The 24,305-nt window shown below is 41.8% G+C and overlaps 1 protein-coding gene across 3 annotated transcripts; it reads right to left on the bottom strand.

Annotated features, from left to right (window-relative positions):
- Nucleotides 1–5,033: 5,033 nt before the first annotated feature.
- On the bottom strand, nt 5,034–19,692 carry kpna5 (karyopherin alpha 5 (importin alpha 6)). 3 transcript variants are annotated; one of them, XM_079695542.1, is made up of 14 exons: nt 19,579–19,692; nt 18,172–18,305; nt 17,207–17,308; nt 17,011–17,110; nt 14,058–14,152; nt 12,569–12,700; nt 12,349–12,437; nt 12,174–12,273; nt 11,888–12,051; nt 11,128–11,206; nt 10,919–11,044; nt 10,712–10,839; nt 10,390–10,568; nt 5,034–6,759 (listed from the first exon to the last, which is right to left on the bottom strand). In XM_079695542.1, the coding sequence occupies exons 2-14, from the start codon at nt 18,298–18,300 to the stop codon at nt 6,572–6,574; spliced, it is 1,611 nt and encodes a 536-aa protein (XP_079551668.1). In that variant the 5' UTR covers nt 18,301–18,305; nt 19,579–19,692; the 3' UTR covers nt 5,034–6,571. The 3 variants fall into 3 exon arrangements, with proteins under 3 accessions (XP_079551668.1, XP_079551669.1, XP_079551670.1); XM_079695543.1 differs by having other exon boundaries at nt 19,553–19,632; XM_079695544.1 differs by lacking the exons at nt 14,058–14,152; nt 17,011–17,110; nt 17,207–17,308.
- Nucleotides 19,693–24,305: the final 4,613 nt, after the last annotated feature.

Below are 24,305 nucleotides of genomic sequence, written 5' to 3' on the forward strand. Positions count from 1 at the left end.
TTTGGAAATTGGTCCGTGCGCAAAGCATTGTGGGTCATTTAAGACCACCGAGGATACACATGAGCAGCCTTGAAATGTTCTGCAACGAAGGATTCAGTCCTAGGTAGAATTCCAAGGATCCTGTACATTGGAACAGTCCTTCAGCGGGATTCGATAACGTAGCATCCTTGAAATAGTGGCTCGGAAGGATCCTTCCTTGACATTGAGAAGCAGCCAGGAAGTAAACACTAGGGAACAGAAGAGGAAGACAGACAGGAAGTAAACACTAAAAGGGAACAGCAGAAGAAGAGAGACATTATCAAGTGGGTCCTAAAATGTGAGCAGACTTTGACAGTCACAGAAAACCTCGATCAGTGCTGCTATCATTTTAAGTACGTTGCTGTCGCTGCAGTTCCAGCCGTTGGTACAGTGGAATTGACAAAAAACATTTCAGTGGAAGCAATCAGATAATTCTTTTAAGAAATAAAATAATTGTAATGAAGCTCAGCGCAAGTTCTTTCAGGAAGACTGGGTATATATTAATTCACTCCGCAGCTGCATATAATCAACTCATCACGGGCGTTCTCTTTAACCTATTACATTTCACCTCAATCTCCAGCAGCCAATCACCGTGCTGCAGTCAAACTTTAAAATCCTTCTCCTCTCTCCTGCAGTCAACTGTGATTTCAGGTTTTCATGCTGCCGCCTGCCTCCTCCCCATCCACCTCCTCTCATCATGTCCAGTGCCCAGGAGAGCTAATCCAAAGACCTCATCACACCTCTTCATCAAATCCATCATAACCTGGGGACATTCCAGTTTTGCTTACAGTTTGAGTGGGTGAATATCCTTGCTCTTTTAGTGGATGTGTGAATGAGGGAAGGACAGCAGTCTTGTGGGAACTGGAGATCTGAAATGACACAGGGTCTGAACTTGTTCCACCAAAAAGCCCCCCCCCCCCTCCAGACCAGATTCCAATGACTGAAAAACACCACAACAGAAACTCGAGGAATGTAAACCTCAGCCTGCTCCGAGGCTTACGCTGTAACGGGATATAAGTGAGCTGACATTCCAGAATTGTGTAATCTATTGTCACTGATGCTCAGGGATAAGTTCAACAATGAGAACAGTACGGCACATGTTAAATGCTTATGGCAGGGGTTTACAAGCTTTTCTATTTGCATCTGTGTGATTTGTTTAAATAAAGTATTTATATAAAAACATGGCTGTGATGAAAGTTTGTGGACAGCACATGGTCAAAAATACACTCAGTACAAATCTCTGGCCACTGACTTTTGAGTCTGAGGCTGGCTGTAAACCAAACAGGTGAACAGAAAAACCTTACATACATATATATACATATACATATATATATATATATATATATATATTTCTATTTTTCTCAGAACAAGCATTTTTCACAATTCTTTTCTAAGTAGAAGAACTTAATTTATTTTTGAGACTCAAGCCATCTCATTTTTTTACCCGCAGTTTTTTATAAAGTTTGGTAAAAATGCAGTCATCAAGAAATTCTCACCCGTTTCTTACATTCAAATATTACGAAGAGTAAAAGTGCTCATTAATGAATGCCAGTTGTTATGGTGAGGTCTTTTTTTCCTCTATTACTGCTGGAGCATGATGTCAAAAGGAAGCAAAGGAAATGGATTTAGTGAAGCGAACGGCACCAAGGTCAAAGTGAGTGCAGCACAAGAAGATAAGCTAATCAAAAGCTATTCCACTACCCAGCATGCCCCTGGCTGGTGTACAGTTGCAGGGAAAGAAGAAAGATGCAGTATGATCCACTGTGAGTGTTGTGCCCACATCTTCCTTTGTTTACATCAATGTGTATAAGCAGGGGCGGGAGTAATAACATTTGAGTTGGGGCGAAGAAAAAACCCACATTAAGTGACAAAAATACTAAATAACTTGTACATTGCAGGGCTCAAATGTTTGTTATGTATTGTAGCTAGGGGACATTTTGACTGTTCTAATGGGCATGTAATGAAACATGGCAAAACACATAGTAGTACATAATATAATTTCCTAGAATCAGATGTAGAATTGAGTTTGAGTTTCGGAGGAGGAGTACTCCCTCCTCTACTCTTTTTTAGACAAAGTCTGATAACAACAGAACTACCAAAACCTTTAACAAAGAAAAAGAGGAATGCCTATTCCCGCACACAGTCACTTTTAGAATTAGTCAAAAGTCAAATGTGAACAGTCACAGAAAACCTTGATCAGTGTTGCGGTTTCGTTGCTGCAGTTCCAGCCGCTGGTAGCCGACAATCTTTTTCTCAGCGAAAGCAAGAAGAAATAATAATAATACAATCATTTTAATTTCATTAACAGAAAAAAATACCAATGACAGGGTGATCATGCCCTTAAATGTCATTTTGATGGAGACAAAACATCATAATTTATTTAAGTGCCTCATACACGACTACACAACTATTTCAAACAATGGAATCGTTGATGAAGATAACTGTGGTTAGACAGGTTGAACAGTCTCATGATAATTCATCGAGTTGCATCCACACTGGAAATCCCCAGCACTGAACTCAACACAAAATAAAAACATAGGAAGGGGGGGTGGGGGGGCATCATACATTTAGATGGGCATTCCAGTTTCTAAGACTAAAGTGATGTTTTACATCCCCTTCATTAGAGGACACTGACCTAGATGCAATTCTTAAATATGTGCATGATTAGTACACTTCATCCAGCATTTCTCTCTTATTTGCAGCTACAAGTTGCCTTGTGTCATAATATTTTTCATATTCTTATAAGTGGGTAGGTGGCAGCGATCGTTCCCTTTTTAGCATTAAATGAGTAAAATGACACACCAAACTTCCCCCTTGTCTCATCAGAGCCTGAGGGTGGAAGCCTGGCTGAACAGAGACACTTGAGAACCGCTGTGGTATCCGTTATCTCTAGAGGGTTTCAGGTTTTGTCGAGCCAGCTAAAGAAAGGAAACCCTGGCTCTGTAGATGTTTACCCGTCTTATAACACCATGCTCTGTCACGCTTTAACATTAGTCATATTCAACAAAATTGTTTATAGTTGCGTTGTTTACATGGTTGTCTAATCCAGCCTCTTAGTTTGGTGGTATTTCAGAAAAAACTTGAATGATAGAGACGCTTATTGGTTAAAGTCGGTAACCAAACCTTTACCATAATTTATATACGCTGAATCCAATAAACCCAAGCTTTATTTGGAGGCTTTTACGAAATGTATTCGATTGAGGATACCTAAATTATGTACACAACCGATTCTGTCTTTTCCCCAGTCTGAAACCCAGGTGTTGTCACCCTTACTCAGACTGCATCAATCTGGGTGTGACATTGGACGAGCAGCTGTCCGTTACTGCTAACATCGCTGCTTCAACCCACTCCTGTAGATACACTATAATAACATGAGGAGGAACATCCAGAACGGACCCAGAGGTCCAGGCTCTTGTCCCATCCTACAACTAAAAAACCCACCTGGTACCTTGGACATTTAATTCAACACAAAAAATAGCACTTAAAGAGATGAGCCCATTTGAAGCTAATGCACCAGCACTTAGAGTGGTTAGGCTTATTTGAAGCACATATATCTGGGGTTTTATGGATCATTGCACTCTGGGTGAAAAACGTCAGCTAAATTAATTGAAATGTAAAAACAAAACTACAGCTAACTAGTTAAAATGAAATTCATATGTATTCTGTATCATAGTCTTATTTATAACTGATCTATAGTGTATTCACTTTCTATACGGCTATGTATTATGTTTATACCTCCTTGTAGTGTTTATAGTATAAATACTTCCGTTGTTTATATCTGTTATATTATGCGAGACCACCACAGATCCCTGCACTTTACTACTTGTTTTGCACTGGTTAGATGCTAAATGCATTTGGTTGTCTGTGCAATGACAATAAAGTTGAATCTAATCTAAAAAGGCAATTTTAAGTTTATAATACATTTAAAAATACAAGGTTTTTATCAATAGAATAATTTAATCATTCTTGTTTTACAATATAAGTATGCATCCACAAAAGAAGAGCAAGAGATCAGACCTGTGATCAGCTGTGTTCAGGCCCGACCCAAAGTCAGTAATCTGTCTGCCACTGATTGGCCGACACAGGCGCTGTGAGGCCCCACAATACTTCTCTGATGTCTGTGTGTTGTCAAGGTCTCAAACCCCAGCCTGTTCTGCAGATAGTATTTATCTCCTGTACAAGGACACACACTTTCAGGAGAAAATAAAAACACTACAAAAGAAATATACACAATCATACAAATCGGAATTATTAGAAAACTATACACGATTAAATATGCTTGATGTCATTTCTGCATTACAAATATTTTCCGTTTCATTTCACAGTTAAGTCATTTAATGTTATCCACTGATGAGTGCGGCCAGTGTGCTCATATCCAACGCTCAAATCACTGAGTCTACAGATGGAAACACTGTATAAGTCGAAACCAAAAAATCAATTACATGAAAATTAAAAAAACAAAGCCTCAGGATTAAGAGGAAACGACCCTCCTGAAATTAAAATAAACTGTAAAGGGTGAATCCTGAAAAGGGCACATAACGGAGAAGATACTTGTATGGTGACCAACAGGTGCAAACGAGCTTCAACGGCCAAAAACATTTCCATTAGGAAAACGCGCTTCAGAAACGATTCAAATATAAACACAAACACACTGCGTAGACGAAAACGCTGCCAATACAAAGCGCTGCAAGAAGCTCAAAACACAACGGAAACGGGGACCCTAAAAAGTGACGCACACAGCTGGGACCGGAGCACTTGTTGACGTTCAGGGATTATAAAGTTCGTAAAGTCAACTATCGCGGAGTTAGCCTTTCATCATAGTAAGTGTTGGTCACATACTTGCCAACCTTGAGACCTCACCACCGCGGTGAGGTCACATGCTTATTGTAGTTCTAAGTGCAATGCCTTGTGGCCTGTAGCACCATCCTTGATGGAGTATAGTGTGGGCTGGACCTGTATTTTACAGGAAAGGAGTGAGCAGAGGGTGACTATCTTCCTCACCCTCTTAGAGAGGGTGACTATCTTCCTCACCCTCTTAGACTTTCAGTTGCGCGCGCTGCTAGAGACGCGCTACCATGGAAACAAAACAATGGTGTAGTTTTATTGAAGTCCGAGTGGAAACAGTCGTGAGAAAATCTGATTTTGTCAGAAATTGGGAGAAATGCGGGAGAAATATGACCCCGGGAGGAAACCGGGAGAGGGCAATGAAATCGGGAGTCTCCCGCGAAAATCGGGAGGGTTGGCAAGTATGGTTGGTCAGTATATTTGAAAGGAATAGGCTAATATCTGAAGGAATTATGTGACCATAATGTTAAAATAAGCCAATAAAACGTAGATTTGAAGTACGTTTTTAGAGACAGTGACAGTTATGTGTGACAATTATTGATGCAGCGCTTGTGTCATCAAATTGGTGAATGTTTTCTAAATGTTGGAGAAGCTGTTTTTAGTCGTTTATGCAGCACTTTTAGTCAACGCTGCACAAGTTTTGTCTAGTTTGTGATTGTTTTCTTAATGCTGTGCATGTGTTGTCAAATGTTTCTCCATTTGCATCGTTTTGAAACTGCAGCGCGTTTTTTTAATGGAAGTGTTACGGTCCGTTGTAACGTGTCGGCCACCGTAAAGTTGGACTGAAAATATCACAAATACATTTTTAGGCAGACAACTTAAATGCATATCCCACCCTCTTATAGCCACCTAAATACTTATTTTCTCACAGTATATATAATATACAAACCCTCCAAGTCAGTCCACTATCACCATCAAGTCAAGAATCTGATTGATGGCAGAACAATATTTTAAGTTATATTTAGTTGCTAGTTCAGAGTAACTAGAAAGCGGAACAGATGTGTGGAGTCTTTAACTATCACACACTGCATCATGTAACAGACAGCCCCTGTATGGTCAGGACACTGCTTTCTGCACTAAGGAACATTTCAAATAGACGAAGAAAACAGGAGTGAAGACTACACACTGTACTAATTTCACTTGGTCCACTTGGCTACATGACCCAGGAAGCTGTAGCCTTAAGAGTTGAGCTGACGGGAAGGAGGACCTCCACTGCTGTCAGTGTCACGAGACACATAAATACAAGTCTCTCTGCGCTCTTGAAGTGCTTTTTAAGTGGAAAGGAGAGGAGAAAATGTTCAGAGGACGTTCAGCAGACGTACATCTACTAGTCTTCAGCCCTGCCTGTGATTTCCTTTCATTTAAGTTCATTGAGTAAGACTTGCTTTCTTGCTTTATTTCTGAAGAGGTAGTTTGTCATTTAAAATGACATATGGATGCTGAACATCATTGAGGATGATGTGAAATAATATCCCAGGAAGTCAAAGGAAAGTCTGTAGCCTTAAGGGAAAAAAAAGAGTTGTTTTTCGCACACGCTGTGGTTTTTGATCTCCATATTCACAGATCCCCCTCCATAGTTGTTGTACTCATAGCCAGAGGGAAGGTCTGGGGCAGCTAGTCGACCTGTTGAGAGTCTGGAGGCCATCAGGCTGCTGTCTCCGAGGTATAAAGCCCAGGATCAGAGGGGGGGTGTAGAGTGGAGGAGAGGTTAGAGCTGGAACCCCTCCATGGGTCCCTCCTGCTGCTGGAACAGGAACTGGCCCTGGGTGTGGTCCACCTGGGGGGCCAGGCTGGCGTCCTCCTCCTCCACTCCAAAGTAGTGTTCGATTAGGTCGAAGGCCTTCTGGTAGATCTCCTGGTTCTCGTGGCTCTGCAGGAACTCGATTTTGTCCAGGCCTGCAGGGGTACACATACATTATGTTACACACATGTATGTGGCATAAAAACAAGGATTGACTTAACTGCAGATTAGGAAATGCCACAACTTTGTCATTAACAAAGTTTCAAAAGCTAAAACGTTAAAATACTTGTTAACATTTTTGTGTTTCTACAGTTGAGGTCGGCTTTAAGGGCTAGCGGTGTTCCATTGCAAAGTCCTCTTATCACCACACCCGCTGCATACAATTCTACACTCCACTAGAGGTACAAGCAGGGCTCTCGACTAACTTTTTTCACCATCCTCCCGGAACCGTCCCGAAATACAATCTAAGCCATCCCGAAATTAATGTGGACCGTCCCGAATTTAAAATATCAGTTTTTCTACATTATCATGAGTTAAAATCATTCAAAGTGACCTTTAACATAAATAAAACATCATACAAATCATTAGATGATAATTCATCAACCTTTTATTTGAGTAAATCACTCAATCACATGAACAAAGGCCAAATATATTTAAACAAACACACAAACGAGAAAATTACTCTAATATGGAATCAAATCAAGTCCCATCCAATTAACACAAAAATCCAACACTCTGTCCTGAAGACAGAACCCAGAGTAACCACTAACCAGGAGGACAGTCTGTAACACAGTCAGGAGACCTTTACAAACTGCCCCGCCCCCTCGCACACAGACGGGAGAGAGAGATCTCGTCTGGATTGGAAAGCTCGAAAATACATCATAGACGCATGTTGTAGTCTTAATCAGGGTCGGCGTTATGGGTGGGCATTCGCGGGCCATGCCCCCCCAAATGAGTCACTGTGCCCCCCCTGCCAGGCCAGGCAAGCCCTGCCACTTTGCTGTTTTAATTTTTTTTTTTATCATATTATAAGTGAAAACGTTTCCACTAAATCTTTTTTGTGTGAAATAAATCAGAAATAAAGAATATAAATAAAAAACACAACCTGAGGTGTGCTCACTGGTGATTGGTGTGTTTCTTGACCAATGACCCCGGCCTTTGATTTGTTGTTATTAATTCAAAAAATGCGCGCATAATTAGCAAGTCAGTGAGACGAAGCTAATGCTCGGACTGTCGGACAGTAATAAAGTAATAGATATACGTAAATGGCTGCAAGGTGCAGCTGCTACACGGCCTCCTCCAACTCCTCCACCTCCTCCACCTCCTGAAAACGAAGGGAATAATGCACCCATCTCCAGCATCGCCGGCGGCACCACCTCTGAAGAGCTGGAGCCGTGCTCTTCGACCAGCCAACCTGCTAGCCAAGCCCATCCACCTGCTGCAGCTAACGTTAGCGCTGGAATTCAACAACCCATAGATGATATTGGAACTGATCAGCCCAAACAAATCTTCTTAAAACAGTACCCTTACAGCATCCTCACTGGCAGGAGGCGTTCGTTTGTCTCTGCTTGGTATCACAACCGAGACTGGCTTGAATACAGTGTCAAGGCCGATGCTGCATTTTGTTTCTGCTGTCGGCAGTCTAGCAAAACCCGGAGAATGGATGCATTTATGTCTGTTGGCTTCCGTAACTGGAAAAATGCGGTGGAGAGAGACAAGGGATTTCAGAAACATGCAAATTCAAAGGAGCATCTCTCTTGCTATGGAATGTGGAAGGAGCGGGAGAGGCGTGCCAGCACTGGAAAGGAGATTTTTACACTTGTTAACGCAGACCAACGACGAAAAAAAAGGTATTATATCTCCTCTCTTATTGATGTGGTTGGATTTCTGGTGGAAAACCAGCTGCCTTTACGAGGGAAGATAGAGGCTTTTGATAACATGTCAGAGGGGGGGCAGTGGCCTTTTCCTCTCCCTGCTGGACTATACGATAAAAGAAGACCCCAAATTGGCTGATGTAGTGAAATCAATCCCTCGAAACACCACTTACACTTGTCACGAAATGCAAAATGAATTCATAAGTACACTCAGCAATGTGGTGACTGAGGCTATCGTGGAGGAAATAGGAGACTCCTTTTACACACTGAAAGTAGATGGAACCCGACCAATAATTTCACCATATATGTAAATAATCTCTGTAATAATTTATCAAAGGCTGCTTTCCATTTTTATGCAGATGATACTGTTATTTATTGTTCATCCTCTTCTATAGAGCAAAGTCTTGATTTCCTCCAGTCTGCCTTTGATGTTATTCCATCTAATTTATCTCAACTCAAGTTAGTATTAAATGCAGACAAATCCAAACTCATTATATTTTCAAATGGCAAAAAGTTAACTTATTTTCTCCCCAACATTTGTACTGTTCAAGGGACTGACATTGACATTGAAAGGGTCACTACATACAAATATCTAGGTTTTATTATTGATCAGAACTTATCTTTCAAGTCACACACTGAAAATTTTGTTTTAAAATTAGGTTTCTCCTTTCAGACAAGGAAACATTTGATCTCTGTAACGTTTTTACCAGTATTGGATTCTGGCGATCTGCTTTACATGAAAGCCTCTGACCAGTGCCTAAAGACTTTGGATACTGTGTACCATTGCATTGTGCATTACGTTTTATTACTGGAAGGATATATATATTGTGAGTTTGGAATAAATATGCACTTTATGAAAATTATTAGTTGGTTACTGTTAGTAAAAACAGTAAGGTTAATAGCCTACTGGATGTTTGTTTTGCTAGTGGATCGCCAGGCCCTCTGACCTGATCTGTGGAGTCTCAGCTGTTCATATGAACAGGGCTCGACATTATAAATGGCCCGCTGGCCCGGAAGCATTATTTAGACACCCCGGCCAGCATAACGTACTTTCAAATCGCCCCACAGCGCGAGCAGTCTCCGGTGAGCGGGAGCGCACTCATTCACTACAGTCAGTAGTGGGAACCGCAGTAGACAAAAGGCGTTGCTATAGCAACACGTCATGTTTATGTGAAAAGGGGTGGGGTCAATATGACCCGCTGGCGGAAATAGGTAACAACAACAGAGGGTGCTACATAACACACTTTAAGGTGTGTGTGTGTGTGTGTGTGTGTGTGTGTGTGTGTGTGTGTGTGTGTGTGTGTGTGTGTGTGTGTGTGTGTGTGTGTGTGTGTGTGTGTGGCGGGGTATTTTTATTTTAACTCTCGTCCCAAAATTATTTTTTATCCTCCCCGACACTATTTTTTTCGGCCCCGGGACGACGGGACGTCCTTAAGCTCGAGCCCTGGGTACAAGTGGCCTTGTTTCCAAACAACTGTGTTTTGTTTCTTTGTTTAGTTTTTTTGTGCTGTTTTGAACTGTATTGCATTTTATGTTATTGATTGTACCATTTGTTTAATACATTTAAAAAATTTGATCACAAAAGAAAACATTTTTGTGTTTGAGGAAAGTTCGCCCATGGGTTGTTGGAGAAAACCACTCAATAAAAGCAGTATCAGAAGGCTGCTAGCGAAGCATGCAACATAGAGACCCGACCAGCTGTCTGTTAATCTGTCAACACACCAATTCATTAAGGATATTCAGATAATAAACCTAAATATAGCAGTGCATGTAACGTGTGGAGAATGGATGGCTCACAAATGTATTTGTGGTTACGGAACCAGTGAAAAACTAACTAACTTCCTGTCAAATCAGAGAAGTGAATGGAGGTGTGTGTGTGAGAGATGTATTGTGTGTGTTGCAGCGCTGTACCGTAAGCCTCCTCGATGAGAGCGCAGTACGGGTTGATACCGCTGCCGCTCTGCTTGGCCTCCTGCTCCCCCAGCCGCAGGATGTTCTCCAGACCGTTCAGAGACACCTGCACGATCTTCGAGTCCATCACAGTGAGCAGGTCACACATGGGTTTGATGGTGTTCAAGGACACCAGGTACCTATTCACACAATGAGACATTTTCATTAAAGTAAGTATTTAAATTATCGAAATTCAACTGGCAGGGTTTGCTTTTGGTAAGGTCAAAAGCTTTATATTGCAATGAATATGTGGCAGTTGGAAGAGAAATGGTGCTACACGGACGTTATCTGTGCCGGTGTGCCCCCGGAGGTGGCGTTAGTGACGGCCCACGCAGCCTCCTTCCTTGTGCGGAACTCGGCCTTCTGGAGGATCTCGATCAGCACTGGGAAGATGTTGGCATCAATCACATTCTGACAGAGAGAAGGAAAGTTGTCAGCGACACAGAACAACAGCCCTGCTTCAGAGGACAGGCAGGTGGAGCAGCTCTACCTGGATCTGAGCCCGGTTCCCTGCAGTGATGTTGGACACGGTCCAGCACGCCTCCTTCTTGATTGACTCCTTGGGACTGCTGAGTAGGTGGAGGAGACACGGCAGAGCTGAGCAGTTCAAGATAACCTGGGGTTCCAAACAGAGATACAGAACTGTGAGGGCTACATGTATCACTTACATATAAATGACTGTAGTAATTGAGCCTCTACCTGAGTCTGGATGTCATCTCCTGTTACAATGTTGCCGACTGCACGCAGAGCAGGAGAAACCACCTTATAGTCACTGTGCCTGTACAAAACACAAAGAACATTTAAGCACTTTAGTGTTGTTATAGCAAGCCCTCTTGTATATCATACTATCATATGTTGTGACATAAGGGTTCATGCAGTGATGCAAGGTGGTACACCAACATATATTGTATATATAAAGTATATTCAGTCAATATATTAATAAATATATTTGGCATGTTTTAATACAGGTATATCATTTTGACCTGGTCATTTTAAGTGTAGCTCACAAGCCGAAAAAGTGTGGGCACTCCTGTCGTACAGCCACATGGACATTGGCATAACTACTCATTTTGGCCACTAGGTGGAGCTCTATGTACTTTATTACATCCATATGTATATTACATGCAGGCTTCAGGAGTGATGGATTACATGTAACAGGAATACGTTATCAGAATTTTAAAATCTGGTAACTGTATTCCCTTACAGTTACATACAAAAAGCAGATTACTTTTAAATGACTTACAATAGGGATTTTCCTATCAAAGAAATCTCTGAGCAGAGGAAACATTTTTAACTAAATATCTTGGTTTCTCATTTTCTAAGGTCACATTGTTCTGCTGTCTTACATATGCACTCTATTAAAAACCTGATACTCAGATTAGGTTACTGGTTACATTTACAGGTAACTAGTCATTTTAACAGAATACATTTCTAAAGCAACCCTCCCAACCCTGCTTACATGAGCAGCTCCACCAATCTGCGGCACACCCCTGAGTCGATGACCGTCTGGATCTTTTCATTGGGTCCGTCAGACAGGTAGGACAGAGCCCAGCAGGCATCAGCCAGAACATCTGGATCACTGCTGAATAGCAGCCGGGACAGCACCTTGAGACAGGGAGATACCTCCACACGGAGAGACACCACAGCAGAGTCAGGACAGATAATACCAGTGGATGTACAACTCAATGATTAATGCTGCAAGCAGAAATAAGGAATGTTGGTTGCAAGTTATAAAATAGACTCACTTTGGCAAAATCGGGTGGTGGGTTCTTCCCCCGGCAGAGGTTGGACAGAGCCCACACTGCGTTGCGAGTCGTTGTAAGACGGTTGGACTTTGCGAGTAACCTGAAGGCAACAACACAGTTTTCAGTTGCGATGAAGTGATGTTTCAACACATCCAGACAGAGGAGGAACACTTACTGTTGTAGAAATGGCAGGATGCCACAGTCCAGCACGTAGTCTCTGCACTCAGCGTTATCTCCAGCTATGTTCCCCAAGGCCCACACTGCCTGAAACACAAACCATGCTTCAGTTATCCAGGTGGGATGTGCTGGATCAATCAAGGAACAAGTTCAGAACTCCTAACAGGAACACGGTTTGGGGCTCTGGCAGGGTTTGTTGCTGCCTTGGGGGCTCTCACCTGTTCCTGGACATCCTCGTACTCAGAGTTGAGCAGCTCGATGAAGATGGGGACCGCTCCTGTTTCAATCACCACCTTAGTGTGCAGGAAGGTCCCCGAGGCGATGTTGGTCAGTGCCCAGGCCGCCTCAAACTGTGAAACACACACACAATAGAGGAGAAAATTCTATGTTAGTCATACAAAATTGTATGTCAGTGGCACTGAGACGTTACACAGAATACATTTTACTGGTATAAGTTATTTTTGTTAGGGATACCATTTGCTGTTTATTTCTTAAATTGTTCCTTTTTCCTTTTTTGTGACAGGGAAACAAATGTATCATTTTAATAAAAAAAGATGCTGTCATTCAGCCCTTCTTCACACTAACTCTGAATGAGCCCAAATTCCCCAAACACCTTTAAAAAGCTTCTTGAGCCCGCTATAAGCCCAGTGTTTCTGCGCCGCTGCTACCATCTGCTGGACTACTTTAGTGGAACTACCCAGCCAGGTACCAACAAAAAATACATTAAAATAATAATCCGTGGTCACACAGCCTCTGTGAGCGAGCGAGACAGAGAGCGAGAGAGAGCACGCTTTAACTATTCAATATAGTTATAAAAAATAAAGTAAGAAATCATTCCAATGTTTAAAAGGGGAGTGATTAGTAAAATATGCATAAATAAAAAGAAAGAATGCTAACTAGGTAACATAAGATAAGAATGAACAAGTTTAAATGATTTTTTATTGGTTGTGATCGTATTCTAAAGATGTTTGGATTATTGAAAAGTATACAGCTCCCTTTCATCTGAGTGTTGAGCCGTTCTTGTGCTGGCAGACCCAAAGAAACATATTGGCGCACTTCGCACGCGCACACACTAAAATGTTCTACGTGCTCCGCGCTCACATTTAGCTGGGCCCGCGTGCCTTAGCACCGCTGCTATGACTCCATCCTAGGGGAAACACTGAAGCCTGCTATACACGACTTGATGTGTGCTTGCCACAGACACACGACTTCTTGTTGCCATGGTAATTTTGCTCTGGCGGCTGAACCTGCTTGCACTCAGCTTCTAGACCCTGAACGAGCAGCGCGAAATCAGAGAAGTTTAGAAGTTAGGGACGTTTTCTTCCAGTAGAGTGATCAGATGTTAAAAGATGCTAGATTACATTTAGTGATCCTTAATAATATTATTCGACGGGCTGAAATCCCACATCAAGCTCTGCTCCTGCAGCAGCTGATCCACTGATGGGCAAAGGGAGGAGGGAGGAAGAGAGGACTACTTCAAAGTTACAGCAAGGTGTTTCAGTCAGTGATCTTATCCTTCAAAGTGATGAATGAATTCAGATGTTATCCTTCGTAACTGAAAAAAACCTCTTCCACGGTGGCTAGTCACATGGCCAAGCTAAATATCTAAACACAGATGGTGCCCCCATAAACACCAGGCTGGACACATTTAGGGAGGAATAGGAAGAATCATGACGTTCATTTACAGGTGTGTTGTGTGGCTCTCACCTGCAGAGTGCAGTTCTCACTCCTCTTCAGGAACTGCACAAAAAGATTGACAACACCTGCAGTGGAAATGACCTCATCTATGGGGGGGTTGGGCTCTGTACGGAGGAACACACACAGTCTCTTATTGTATACGTGCTCATGGGGGTGGATATTAAGGTTATACAGTGGGGCAAAAAAGTATTTAGTCTGCCACCAATTGTGCAAGTTCTCCCACTTAAAAAGATGAGAGAGTCCTGTAATTTTCATCCTAGGTATACCTCAACTATGAGAGACAAAATGAGAAAAAAAAAATCCAGAAAATTACATTGTCTGTTTTTTAAAGAATGTATTTGCAAATTATGGTGGAAAATAAGTATTTGGTCAATAACAAAAGTTCATCTCAATACTTTGTTATATAACCTTTGTTAGCAATGACAGAGGTCCAACGTTTTCTGTAAGTCTTCACAAGGTTTTCACACACTGTTGCTGGTATTTTGGCCCATTCCTCCATGCAGATCTCCTCTAGAGCAGTGATGTTTTGGGGCTGTCGCTGGGCAACACAGACTTTCAACTCCCTCCAAAGATTTTCTATGGGGTTGAGATCTGGAGACTGGCTAGGCCACTCCAGGACCTTGAAAAGCTTCTTACGAAGCCACTCCCTCGTTGCCCGGGCGGTGTGTTTGGGATCATTCTCATGCTGAAAGACCCAGCCACGCTTCATCCTCAATGCCTTTGCTGATGGAAGGAGGTTGTCACTCAAAATCTCACGATACATGGCCCCATTCATTCTTTCCTTTACACGGATCAGTCGTCCTGGTCCCTTTGCAGAAAAACAGCCCCAAAGCATGATGTTTCCACCCCCATGTTTCACAGTAGGTATGGTGTTCTTTGGATGCAACTCAGCATTCTTTCTCCTCCAAACACGTCTAGTTGAGTTTTTACCAAAAAGTTCTATTTTGGTTTCATCTGACCATATGACATTCTCCCAATCCTCTTCTGGATCATCTAAATGCTCTCTAGCAAACTTCAGACGGGCCTGGACATGTACTGGCTTAAGCAGGGGGACACGCCTGGCACTGCAGGATTTGAGTCCCTGGCGGCGTAGTGTGTTACTGATGGTAGCCTTTGTTACTTTGGTCCCAGCTCTCTGCAGGTCATTGACTAGGTCCCCCCGTGTGGTTCTGGGATTTTTGCTCACCGTTCTTGTGATCATTTTGACCCCACGGGGTGAGATCTTGCGTGGAGCCCCAGATCGAGGGAGATTATCAGTGGTCTTGTATGTCTTCCATTTTCTAATAATTGCTCCCACAGTTGATTTCTTCAAACCAAGCTGCTTACCTATTGCAGATTCAGTCTTCCCAGCCTGGTGCAGGTCTACAATTTTGTTTCTGGTGTCCTTTGACAGCTCTTTGGTCTTGGCCATAGTGGAGTTTGGAGTGTGACTGTTTGAGGTTGTGGACATGTGTCTTTTATACTGATAACGAGTTCAAACAGGTGCCATTAATACAGTTAACAAGTGGAGGACAGAGGAGGCTCTTAAAGAAGAAATTACAGGTCTGTGAGAGCCAGAAATCTTGTTTGTTTGTTTGTTGGTGACCAAATACTTATTTTTTCCATAATTTGCAAATATATTCTTTAAAAATCAGACAATGTGATTTTCTGGATTTTTTTTTTTCTTCTCATTCTGTCTCTCATAGTTGAGGTATAACTAGGATGAAAATTACAGGCCTCTCATCTTTTTAAGTGGGAGAACTTGCACAATTGGTGGCTGACTAAATACTTTTTTGCCCCACTGTATGTGACCCGCTCTATCGAAATTAGTCGGAAGTCGCAACGGCTCATTTCAAAATAAACGTGGATTTGCGTAAAAAACTATTTTTTCGGGTGTTTTGTTTGATTTTAAACAAACAAAGTCTAAGCTTTCAGAATATGAAACTTTTAATTCAAAACTCACACGATAAATACATTCTTTAAGCTTGTAAAGGGAAGATGACAGGCAATCTGCTCCTCCGCAGCGCCGCCCCCCCTCCCTCCGGCTGAAATTATGAATGTAAGCGTAGAATAATCATAGATAACACGGCAGGGTCCGTTACAGTTTGTTTTCATCTGATTTCAATTAAACAAAGTCTTGGCTTTCAGAATATTAAACTTGTTTCGGCAAATTCAGATGATAAATACAACTTTGAAGCCTGTAACGGCATAATTACAAGCGGAGAACGGAGTAATGTAACGTCACAGCAGGCATAACAACAGCCGGTGTTTGTCGTGAGGGTTTTCCCCGGGAAACAAACGCAAAATTACACACACACACACTCGCGAGCTTCCCCCAGATCAGTAATCCAAACGAAAATATCTTCCCTCCGTAGTATTTTTATCATTTGCTCCGCTAATAATCAATCAGATCGATGGATTCCAGAGAAGAGGAAACTTTGAAGGCTTTTTTCTCAAAATGATGACTCGGTGACAATCATTATATAATGTGACATATTTCGCTTAATATTTGGAGTACAAAAACAATCCTGATATCATTAGAAAGCTAGGAATCTCCTCTTTCCAGCAGTGTATACAACTCAAAATGTGTCTTCGGGTCAATGCAACTGATTTCGATAGAGCAGGTCACATATTAGCACAAACGATTATGTATAACAGCAAAGTGATTGAACCCTATGCAAGGAAAACTGTGTACAGTCATCATTCTTTTATTATCGGACAGTGATCAAATTGGCCTTATGGGTTTTGGTAAATCTTCCATTTTATGTTGATCCTCCAAAATATCAAGAGTGCTTGCCTTACATCCATTTTTCATTACTAACTACAGTTTGAAATATAGTGGACATTGAGGTGGTATTTTGGAGAGACCCTTCATGTATTATATGAAGGATTTACAGTGTGCTACAACAGATACTATATGAAGCGGTGGCAGATGAAATCCATGAATGATAGGAATAAAGTCATTCTGAGATGCAACACCAACCTTTGGAGAGTAATTTCCTAAATTTCTGTGTAGCAATGAGCTGCTGGTCTGGGTCCTCAGAGAAGATCATTTGAATCATATCTGGAGTGATGACCCCCTCCTGTTCACATTAGAGGGATATTCAAAATGATGATCATGCTCAGATAGCTGTAGCTTTTAATAGAAGGTGGAAACTGAAGAGAGAAGCAGCACTTGCCCCGGCAGCAGGCACTGTGGAGCTGACGTCTGGATCCTGGATCGGACACTCCAGCATGGATTCATCACTTGAAGGAACACACACATTCCTCCTCTTGTACAGCTGTGGGCACACAGTCACCGTCACATGGTTAACCAGCACCTCATATGTATCGCATGCTGGCTTTATGAACGATCCAACGCCCACGCACAAAAGAAAGGTGCACAGGAGATTTATCACAGTAGACCCTTTTTAGAACCTTTTGTTTCTGCTGTTATCTCCTCTTTAAGACACATTTGAAAATACTTTTCACCACAACACATTAGCCTTTTTAATAGTTTCACTTGTTTATCTTATTGCTCTTTTTTGTATTATTATCATTCATTATTTGAAGACACAAAGTATTGATAGTAGAGTTTGGTTGACAGATAATCTATTGAAATGACGCTAAAATAGCGTAAATACATAAATAATAATAATCAGAAAAGAGAAAATAGAGAGTGAGAAGAAAACGGAATGGAACACAGGGGTTGTTGTTCTGGTAGTGTAAAGAAGCACAAACAACAAAGGATAGTTGTCTCTGTAATACTGTATGTATTGTTGCCACTTTTATTATGTTTTTTATTTTATGATTGTTTTGTTATTGTGCAGTTTTTTTTGTAATGTTTTCTATTGACAATTGTATTTAAACTTTTGGCAGAAGACTTAAATCAAAGAGGTTTACTATAAATAACAACAATAAGCATTTGAATCTGTTAAACTGCGGTCCAACGTGTTTCAAACACCATAAAGCAACAGCTGAGAGGAACCTGAGGGTATTACTTAGGTCATTTAGAAACCCCCACAATACCATCATACATACAGACCCTCGACCTTGATGCTGATTTGATGTGAAGTGTTGTTGTTGTTGTTGTTGCGACGACTGTGCTGGGGATAATGTGCCAGGAACAGGTTTAGTGATCAGGAGGTTTAAGAAGTGTGTTTACCTGCTCCTCTCTTTTCTGCTTGCGTAGCTGTATTCCTTCCTCCTCTCTCCTTCGACGCATCTCCTGAGGAATCAAGGCCTTGTTCTTATAGCTCTTCATCCTGAACGTGTCTTTCCCCGGACTCGCCATCTTGTCTGAAGAGAAAATAAAACCGGCAGTAAATATCAAGGAGACCTGCTACAGCAAATGATGTTAAGAACCACAAACAGCACCCCTGCACAGCTGAGGCTATCATAGAAATGGTCTTAACAGAGAAACAGTGTAGGGGCCTTGCAGATACTTAGTTTGTTGTTATTCAATTATAACATTTATTTAAACATTCATCTTATAGGCACTTTATAATGGATGCATCAACTAGGTACGATACATCTGCAGGTGGATAAGCATACACACTATTAAAATACAAATTAAATGAGATGAATAGAAGTTGTCCTTCCTCATTAAGTCTGACATAGGGCCGATCACAAGTCCAGAAGAAAACCATTCAGTAGCAAATGTGTCACTTTGCTAAACACAGCCTACAGATAAACATGTCTGTATGGCAGGGAAGATAAATACATCTCCTGACAGTGTGATATTGTCAATGTTTTTCATTTACAAGGCATATTGTGCAAATGAACCACAGCAACCTAATGTTAATGTAATGCTAACTGAATGACAAGACAAAGATAATACTTCTGGTCAACAGGACCCTGACACACTCGGTCAGTCACAGGCAGGTGTCACACCAAGAGTCACAGCTTATAGAGGGAAACAACAAAAAGATGAACTGGCATTTAAGAAATCTCGAAATGTGGATAAGCAATATATTATAAAGAAGCAGCTATGCCATTTGAAGCAACGTTTGGAGCTGAAATGGTAGCATTGTTGGTTCAACAACCAGAAAATGTGCACCTCACTTCCTCGTTATTAAATTAAACGAGCAACTACATTTCACCAGCAGCACAACTCGGAAATTGTAAAATATGCATGTTAAAGTCGCTGTTATCGCCTCTCTTATGACTTGACGATATATTGTGCAGATTGACAGACAGTGACATATCTGGTCTTAACGCTAACCTATTTGACAGCTGTCTTCGCAGCTGGATGCCAAAAACGCACAGTGGAGAAACTAGCTAATGTTAGCTGTCCGAGCTAATGCTACACGGCTGACATTAAAGGCTCACTATCACTATGAAGGGTATTTAAATGCCTGGATGAAGCTGTGGATGAACCAGGTGCAGAGCATCCATCCCGTCGCACTTTGCTTCACTGAGTTATAGAAACATCTCTCCGTGCAACAAAACAGTATTTAGGCCATTTGGGTCAGTAAACGCAACTGAGGGTTGGGGCGCCAAAAACATCAGTTTCTAAAAGAGAATCCCATAATACTGTTTCTTACCCAGTGAAGAGCTAACGTTAATGTACCTGGTAATGTTGGTAGCTACGAGGCTACAACCTTTCAGGCTCTCCCTCTCTCTTTCTAACAGGAAAATGGCGAACGATCAAAAACTTTCCCAGCATACACCTCGCGTCAACAACATTACGCCACTTCCGTCAGCTTGTTCTTCGTTTTTTTTAATAACATTTTTTTTTATTTGAAGGATTTGACAAAACAACATGGCTTGGATATTTAAATCATCAATTATATCATAAATACAACATATAGCAAATATATTGAAATGTAAAAATGTAATTAAAGTAGTTACAACAAAGGGCTTTGGCCTCTTATGTAAATATTGTTCTCTTAAAGGTCCAGTGTCATGCTTTTCCGGTTATTATCATAGGTTATTACCCGTCCCCTTGTGTGTTATGAAGGTTTTTATGCATATAAACGGTCTGCAAAGTCATAAAGTACACCCTGTAGCGAGTAAAACTCTAACAGAAAAGACCTGTCTGGACCAGAACGCCTCGTTGGAGATTTATCTTTTTCCATTGTTTTCTTCCTGGGTACAGTGACGTGCCCATACCACACACTCTCTCAGCGGCAAAACTGTGGCGCGCTTACACTGTAGGTGCACCGCGTTTGGGGGTGCGGGGGGTTGCGGCTGGTTGCTAGTGGACCCTCGCAGATGGGGATGCTGCAGCCCCCTCAGCATCCCCCCCTTCCCGCGTCCATTCGTGATGCCTCACTGTCTCGCAGACCCCACGCAGCAAGCAGGAAATGAACCCAGCTCACACTGTCCACTCCTCGCAGCAGCGAGCCGCACAACGTCCCGCCATCACGGCACCCAGACCCCACGCTGCATTCTCATCTGTTTGTCATTACTGGTGTCATTTTCTGGTTGCAAACAATTGTAACACATAATCACTGATGTTCCGCTGTAACGGTGGTTGACTCATCAGAACATAGTGGGCGAGCTGACCAATCAGAGCACAGTGGGCTCACAGGGAGGGGGGCCGGGGGGAGGCAGGAGCTCCAACAAGCCGTGTAGGACAGAGTGAATACACATAGCCTACTATACAGAGATGCTGTATGAGAAACCAATGTGATTTTGGAACATTGAACAATATACATCTATTCTAGTATACCTCAACAATGGAATTATGATCAGTAGAATTGGCCATGACATGGGACCTTTAAAGTTGCGTGTGTGTGTGTGTGTGTGTGTGTGTGTGTGTGTGTGTGTGTGTGTGTGTGTGTGTGTTTGTGTGTGTGTGTGTGTGTGTGTGTGTGTGTGTGTGTGTGTGTGCGTGCGTGCGTGTGTGTGTGTGTGTGTGTGTGTGTGTGTGTGTGTGTGTGTGTGTGTGTGTGTGTGTGTGTGTGTGTGTGCGTATCAGTACCTGGTCAGCTGATGGTATGATGGCTGTGTATTCAGCTCTTACATTAGACCCGCATTACACAGTGAGTTTCAGTTGTTCTAAGAACAAGAAATTCTCTGATGCACCAGTCAGAACAGGCTCATTGTTCTCCGGGGAGAGTGGATTAAGTCCTCATTTGTCCCAGGCTTTCATGCTTTGATTCAGATGGATGGATTTAAACTACAGGTCTGCAGGCTCACTTGTGATCATTGGCAGTGGACTCACAGCACAGAGACAGATCAGGAAGAGAAAACGTTTTGGGGTCATGTGCCGGATGAAAAATATTACCATTGGAATGAGGTGGAACAGTTACCAGTTTTCATAATCCATTAATGCAGCTAATGCTGAGCACAGAAACAAAAGTGACAAAAAGGTGAGAGTTTAGCTTTAATGGACATGTTTGCACAATGCTTCACTCTTACAGGATAAAAGGCAGATGGCTCGCCCCCTCAGATAAAAAGCGGAGCATAGCACTTTTCAAAGGGAACTGTTGGGACTGTCCAGCACACAGCGGGTCCTATGCGCTATTGGGACTGTGAGGACACTCAGACTAGAAAAGAGCCCTATACAATCTTCAATATTTCATGTTACGATATTGCTATTTAGCAACAGTTGAAAGGAAGAACCTCAATGTTTTTGATACTGAGCTAATGATGGGTATCCACATGCGTTACTGATTTACTGGATTGAAACTCCTGTCTGCTGGTACACAATTAATCAATTTTCTGTGCCAGATGTGGGAGTTTAAAAAAAAAAAAATCCTTTGGAGTATTTTCGCAACTACTGCATATTTACCTGAAAGGAAAAGAAAACGCATGAACACAAATCCTTTGAAGTTACACAATACTGAAACACAGAGTAAATATTCGTATCTCGTCCTAAGTCAAAATGCATAGTCTGGTGCTTTGGTGCTTGTGCAGGACTTAACTAAAGGGCATCAGATGACACAGATGCAGTCCCACGTTGTAATGGCTGCTGTTTTGAGTTGTTTCAGCATTTCCCAAACTGTCCCTTTAAGTGAACACAGGTTCACTTCTAGCATTTGGTCATACACCTGGAATACTTTATTATGGTCTTGGGCAAAACATAGTGTTTCTAAAAGCTGAACAGCAGAGTGAGTCAAACTTATATAAATATATAATAGCCTACATACAAATAGGTCTAGGTTGAAAACACCTGAAGTGAATACAAACTTGTTTATAATATCATTATAAACAGCAAAAATAATAACAGCAAAGTTGCAATATAACGCAGTTGTATGAATAAGCCAATGACATGATCATTTGTAATGATCATTTAGCAAAAGATGGAGCCTGTTGCTTTTTGTAGAAAGGAGGAGGACTGTGGGGTGGAAACCAAAAACCAGGGGAAAACAGAACCCACATGAGCTATAGAAACACATAACAACACACTCCAAAGGTAAAGCTTCTAGGCTCACATGTGAGCCTAAGCTTTACTTCATATACGCATTTTGCGCAGTCCGGTAAACTGGCTAAACAGAGGGCGGAGCTTCAGGTGATCATGCAGAGCTGCGTGTCTCCGTCAGACTCAGCAGCTGATCTGATCTCTCTCGCGTCCGGTCCGGTTATACTTCACTCGCGTTTATGTCCATATCGATCAGATCCAGCTCTCCTGATCAGCCTTTATAGAGAGCACCGATCAAACTATTTAGAGTGAATATTGGCCGATAATGACCAGCGAGGGCTCCCCCCCGTTGACAGTTCACTGTCTAGCAATGGCTTCGTAGTGCACTGATCGATTAGGCTAAGCTAACCTGTAGCTGCTCCCTCCACACTCACAACAACTTCATACAGACATAAATAAAGCAGCTGTATTCGCCATACACGAAACACACATTTAAAACGGTTTTGCCTGCCGTTTTTGTGTACACAAGCATTCATTAACGGTTCGGAAAGTGGCGCTGTACCTTAATAATATAAAGGCTTGTATTTGCGTGCATTTCCTGTTCGGAAAGTGGCAGTGTACTGAGAGTGGAGGTGTCCTGAGATTAGCGCCTGCAGGCAGGCTCCATGGACCTGTCAGCTCCGGACTGCGCACAATTCGTACATGAAGCGCTACGTCATGAACGCAAGAAATCTACCCTCGTGGGGGCGCGCTCATGTGATTGGCTTAGAATTTAGGAGACATCTGATTGGCTATAGATAGAAACAATTATAAGTACGAATCGGCTGACCGTCAGGGGAGTCTCAAAAAACCCACACACGAATGCACAGCGATCCATGCACAGAAAGCGGTTTGTGTTTGCAGGTTCAGGGGATTTAAACGGAAAACAAATATGTGTGGATCAAAAATACACATTTAAAATGTTTTTCTGTATTTGGATTTTATTTACATGTATATGAAATGGAACACATTTGTGTGTGCATTGAAAAACAGTGTGGATCCGGAAATACAAGTGTGAATCTTTTTGCGGATCATGAAATACAAGTGTGAATCCTTCTGTGTGCATGTGTGTATTATGAGACTGTTCTGAGCCCATATGGGTGGCTCTGCAGGCAGGAAATCATCTGTTGAACGGGTCGCCCCACAAAACAAATCTGTTAGATGCTGTGAAGAGAGGGAACCTGCAGAGAGGATCACACTCAGACCAAGAATTGTATATAAACTCATATCAACTCTATAGACTCAGAGATGATCCTGTCATCATGGAGCACTGGTGCTAACAGTGGTGGAACAAGTAATACAATTATTTTCTTAAAATGGACCTATCATGTTATATTTGAAAAATAATATTTTATTTTATACCTATAAGTTATACGTATACAGTATGTGATACATACTGAGTACATCGTAGACCATGTGGAAACAGTCTGCTTCTGTCTCCTAACTCACTGAGTAACCTATTTGTATTGTTTTTTGTATTTGTACTTATACTTAAAGGGGACCTATCATGCAAAATGCACTTTTTGATGTCTTTTATAAATAAATATGTGTCTTTTTAAAACGGGTGTACAACAAGTGGATACAGATTCCATCCGAACTGATGTCAAATCGGCAGCGGACCCACAGAAAGTTGCTATCAGAAACAATGCCTGACGTGTTTTGGACGTCTTTGTTTACATTAGCAAGCCTCGCTAACACTCAGAGTTAACCTGTACTGAACAGCACATGTGTTTAAAAAGCAGGAATTTAAAAAAGGAACTCACCTTGTGATAAACCCGCTAGAGAAAAAGCATTTGAGCTCCATACTGTTTCAGAAATAATCCTTGACGTGGTTTAAACAGGATGGCGTTTTATCGCCGATATCGAAATCTATAAATATATATATAAATATATAAAAAATAAAATATCAATATATAAAATATATATAAATATATATCTATATATCGATA

Source organism: Notothenia rossii (genome assembly GCF_949606895.1).
Source record: "Notothenia rossii genome assembly, contig: scaffold_253, whole genome shotgun sequence".
NCBI lineage: Eukaryota > Metazoa > Chordata > Actinopteri > Perciformes > Nototheniidae > Notothenia > Notothenia rossii.

Excerpts from the sequence above, each read along its gene's own strand:
- kpna5 (XM_079695542.1), bottom strand. The coding sequence starts at position 18,300 with ATGGCGAGTCCGGGGAAAGACACGTTCAGGATGAAGAGCTATAAGAAC. Across the intron at positions 12,274-12,348 it reads ATCCTGCCATTTCTACAACA|GTTACTCGCAAAGTCCAACC; the intron begins GTAAGTGTTCCT and ends TGTTGCCTTCAG. Across the intron at positions 10,840-10,918 it reads GGAACCGGGCTCAGATCCAG|AATGTGATTGATGCCAACAT; the intron begins GTAGAGCTGCTC and ends TCTCTCTGTCAG.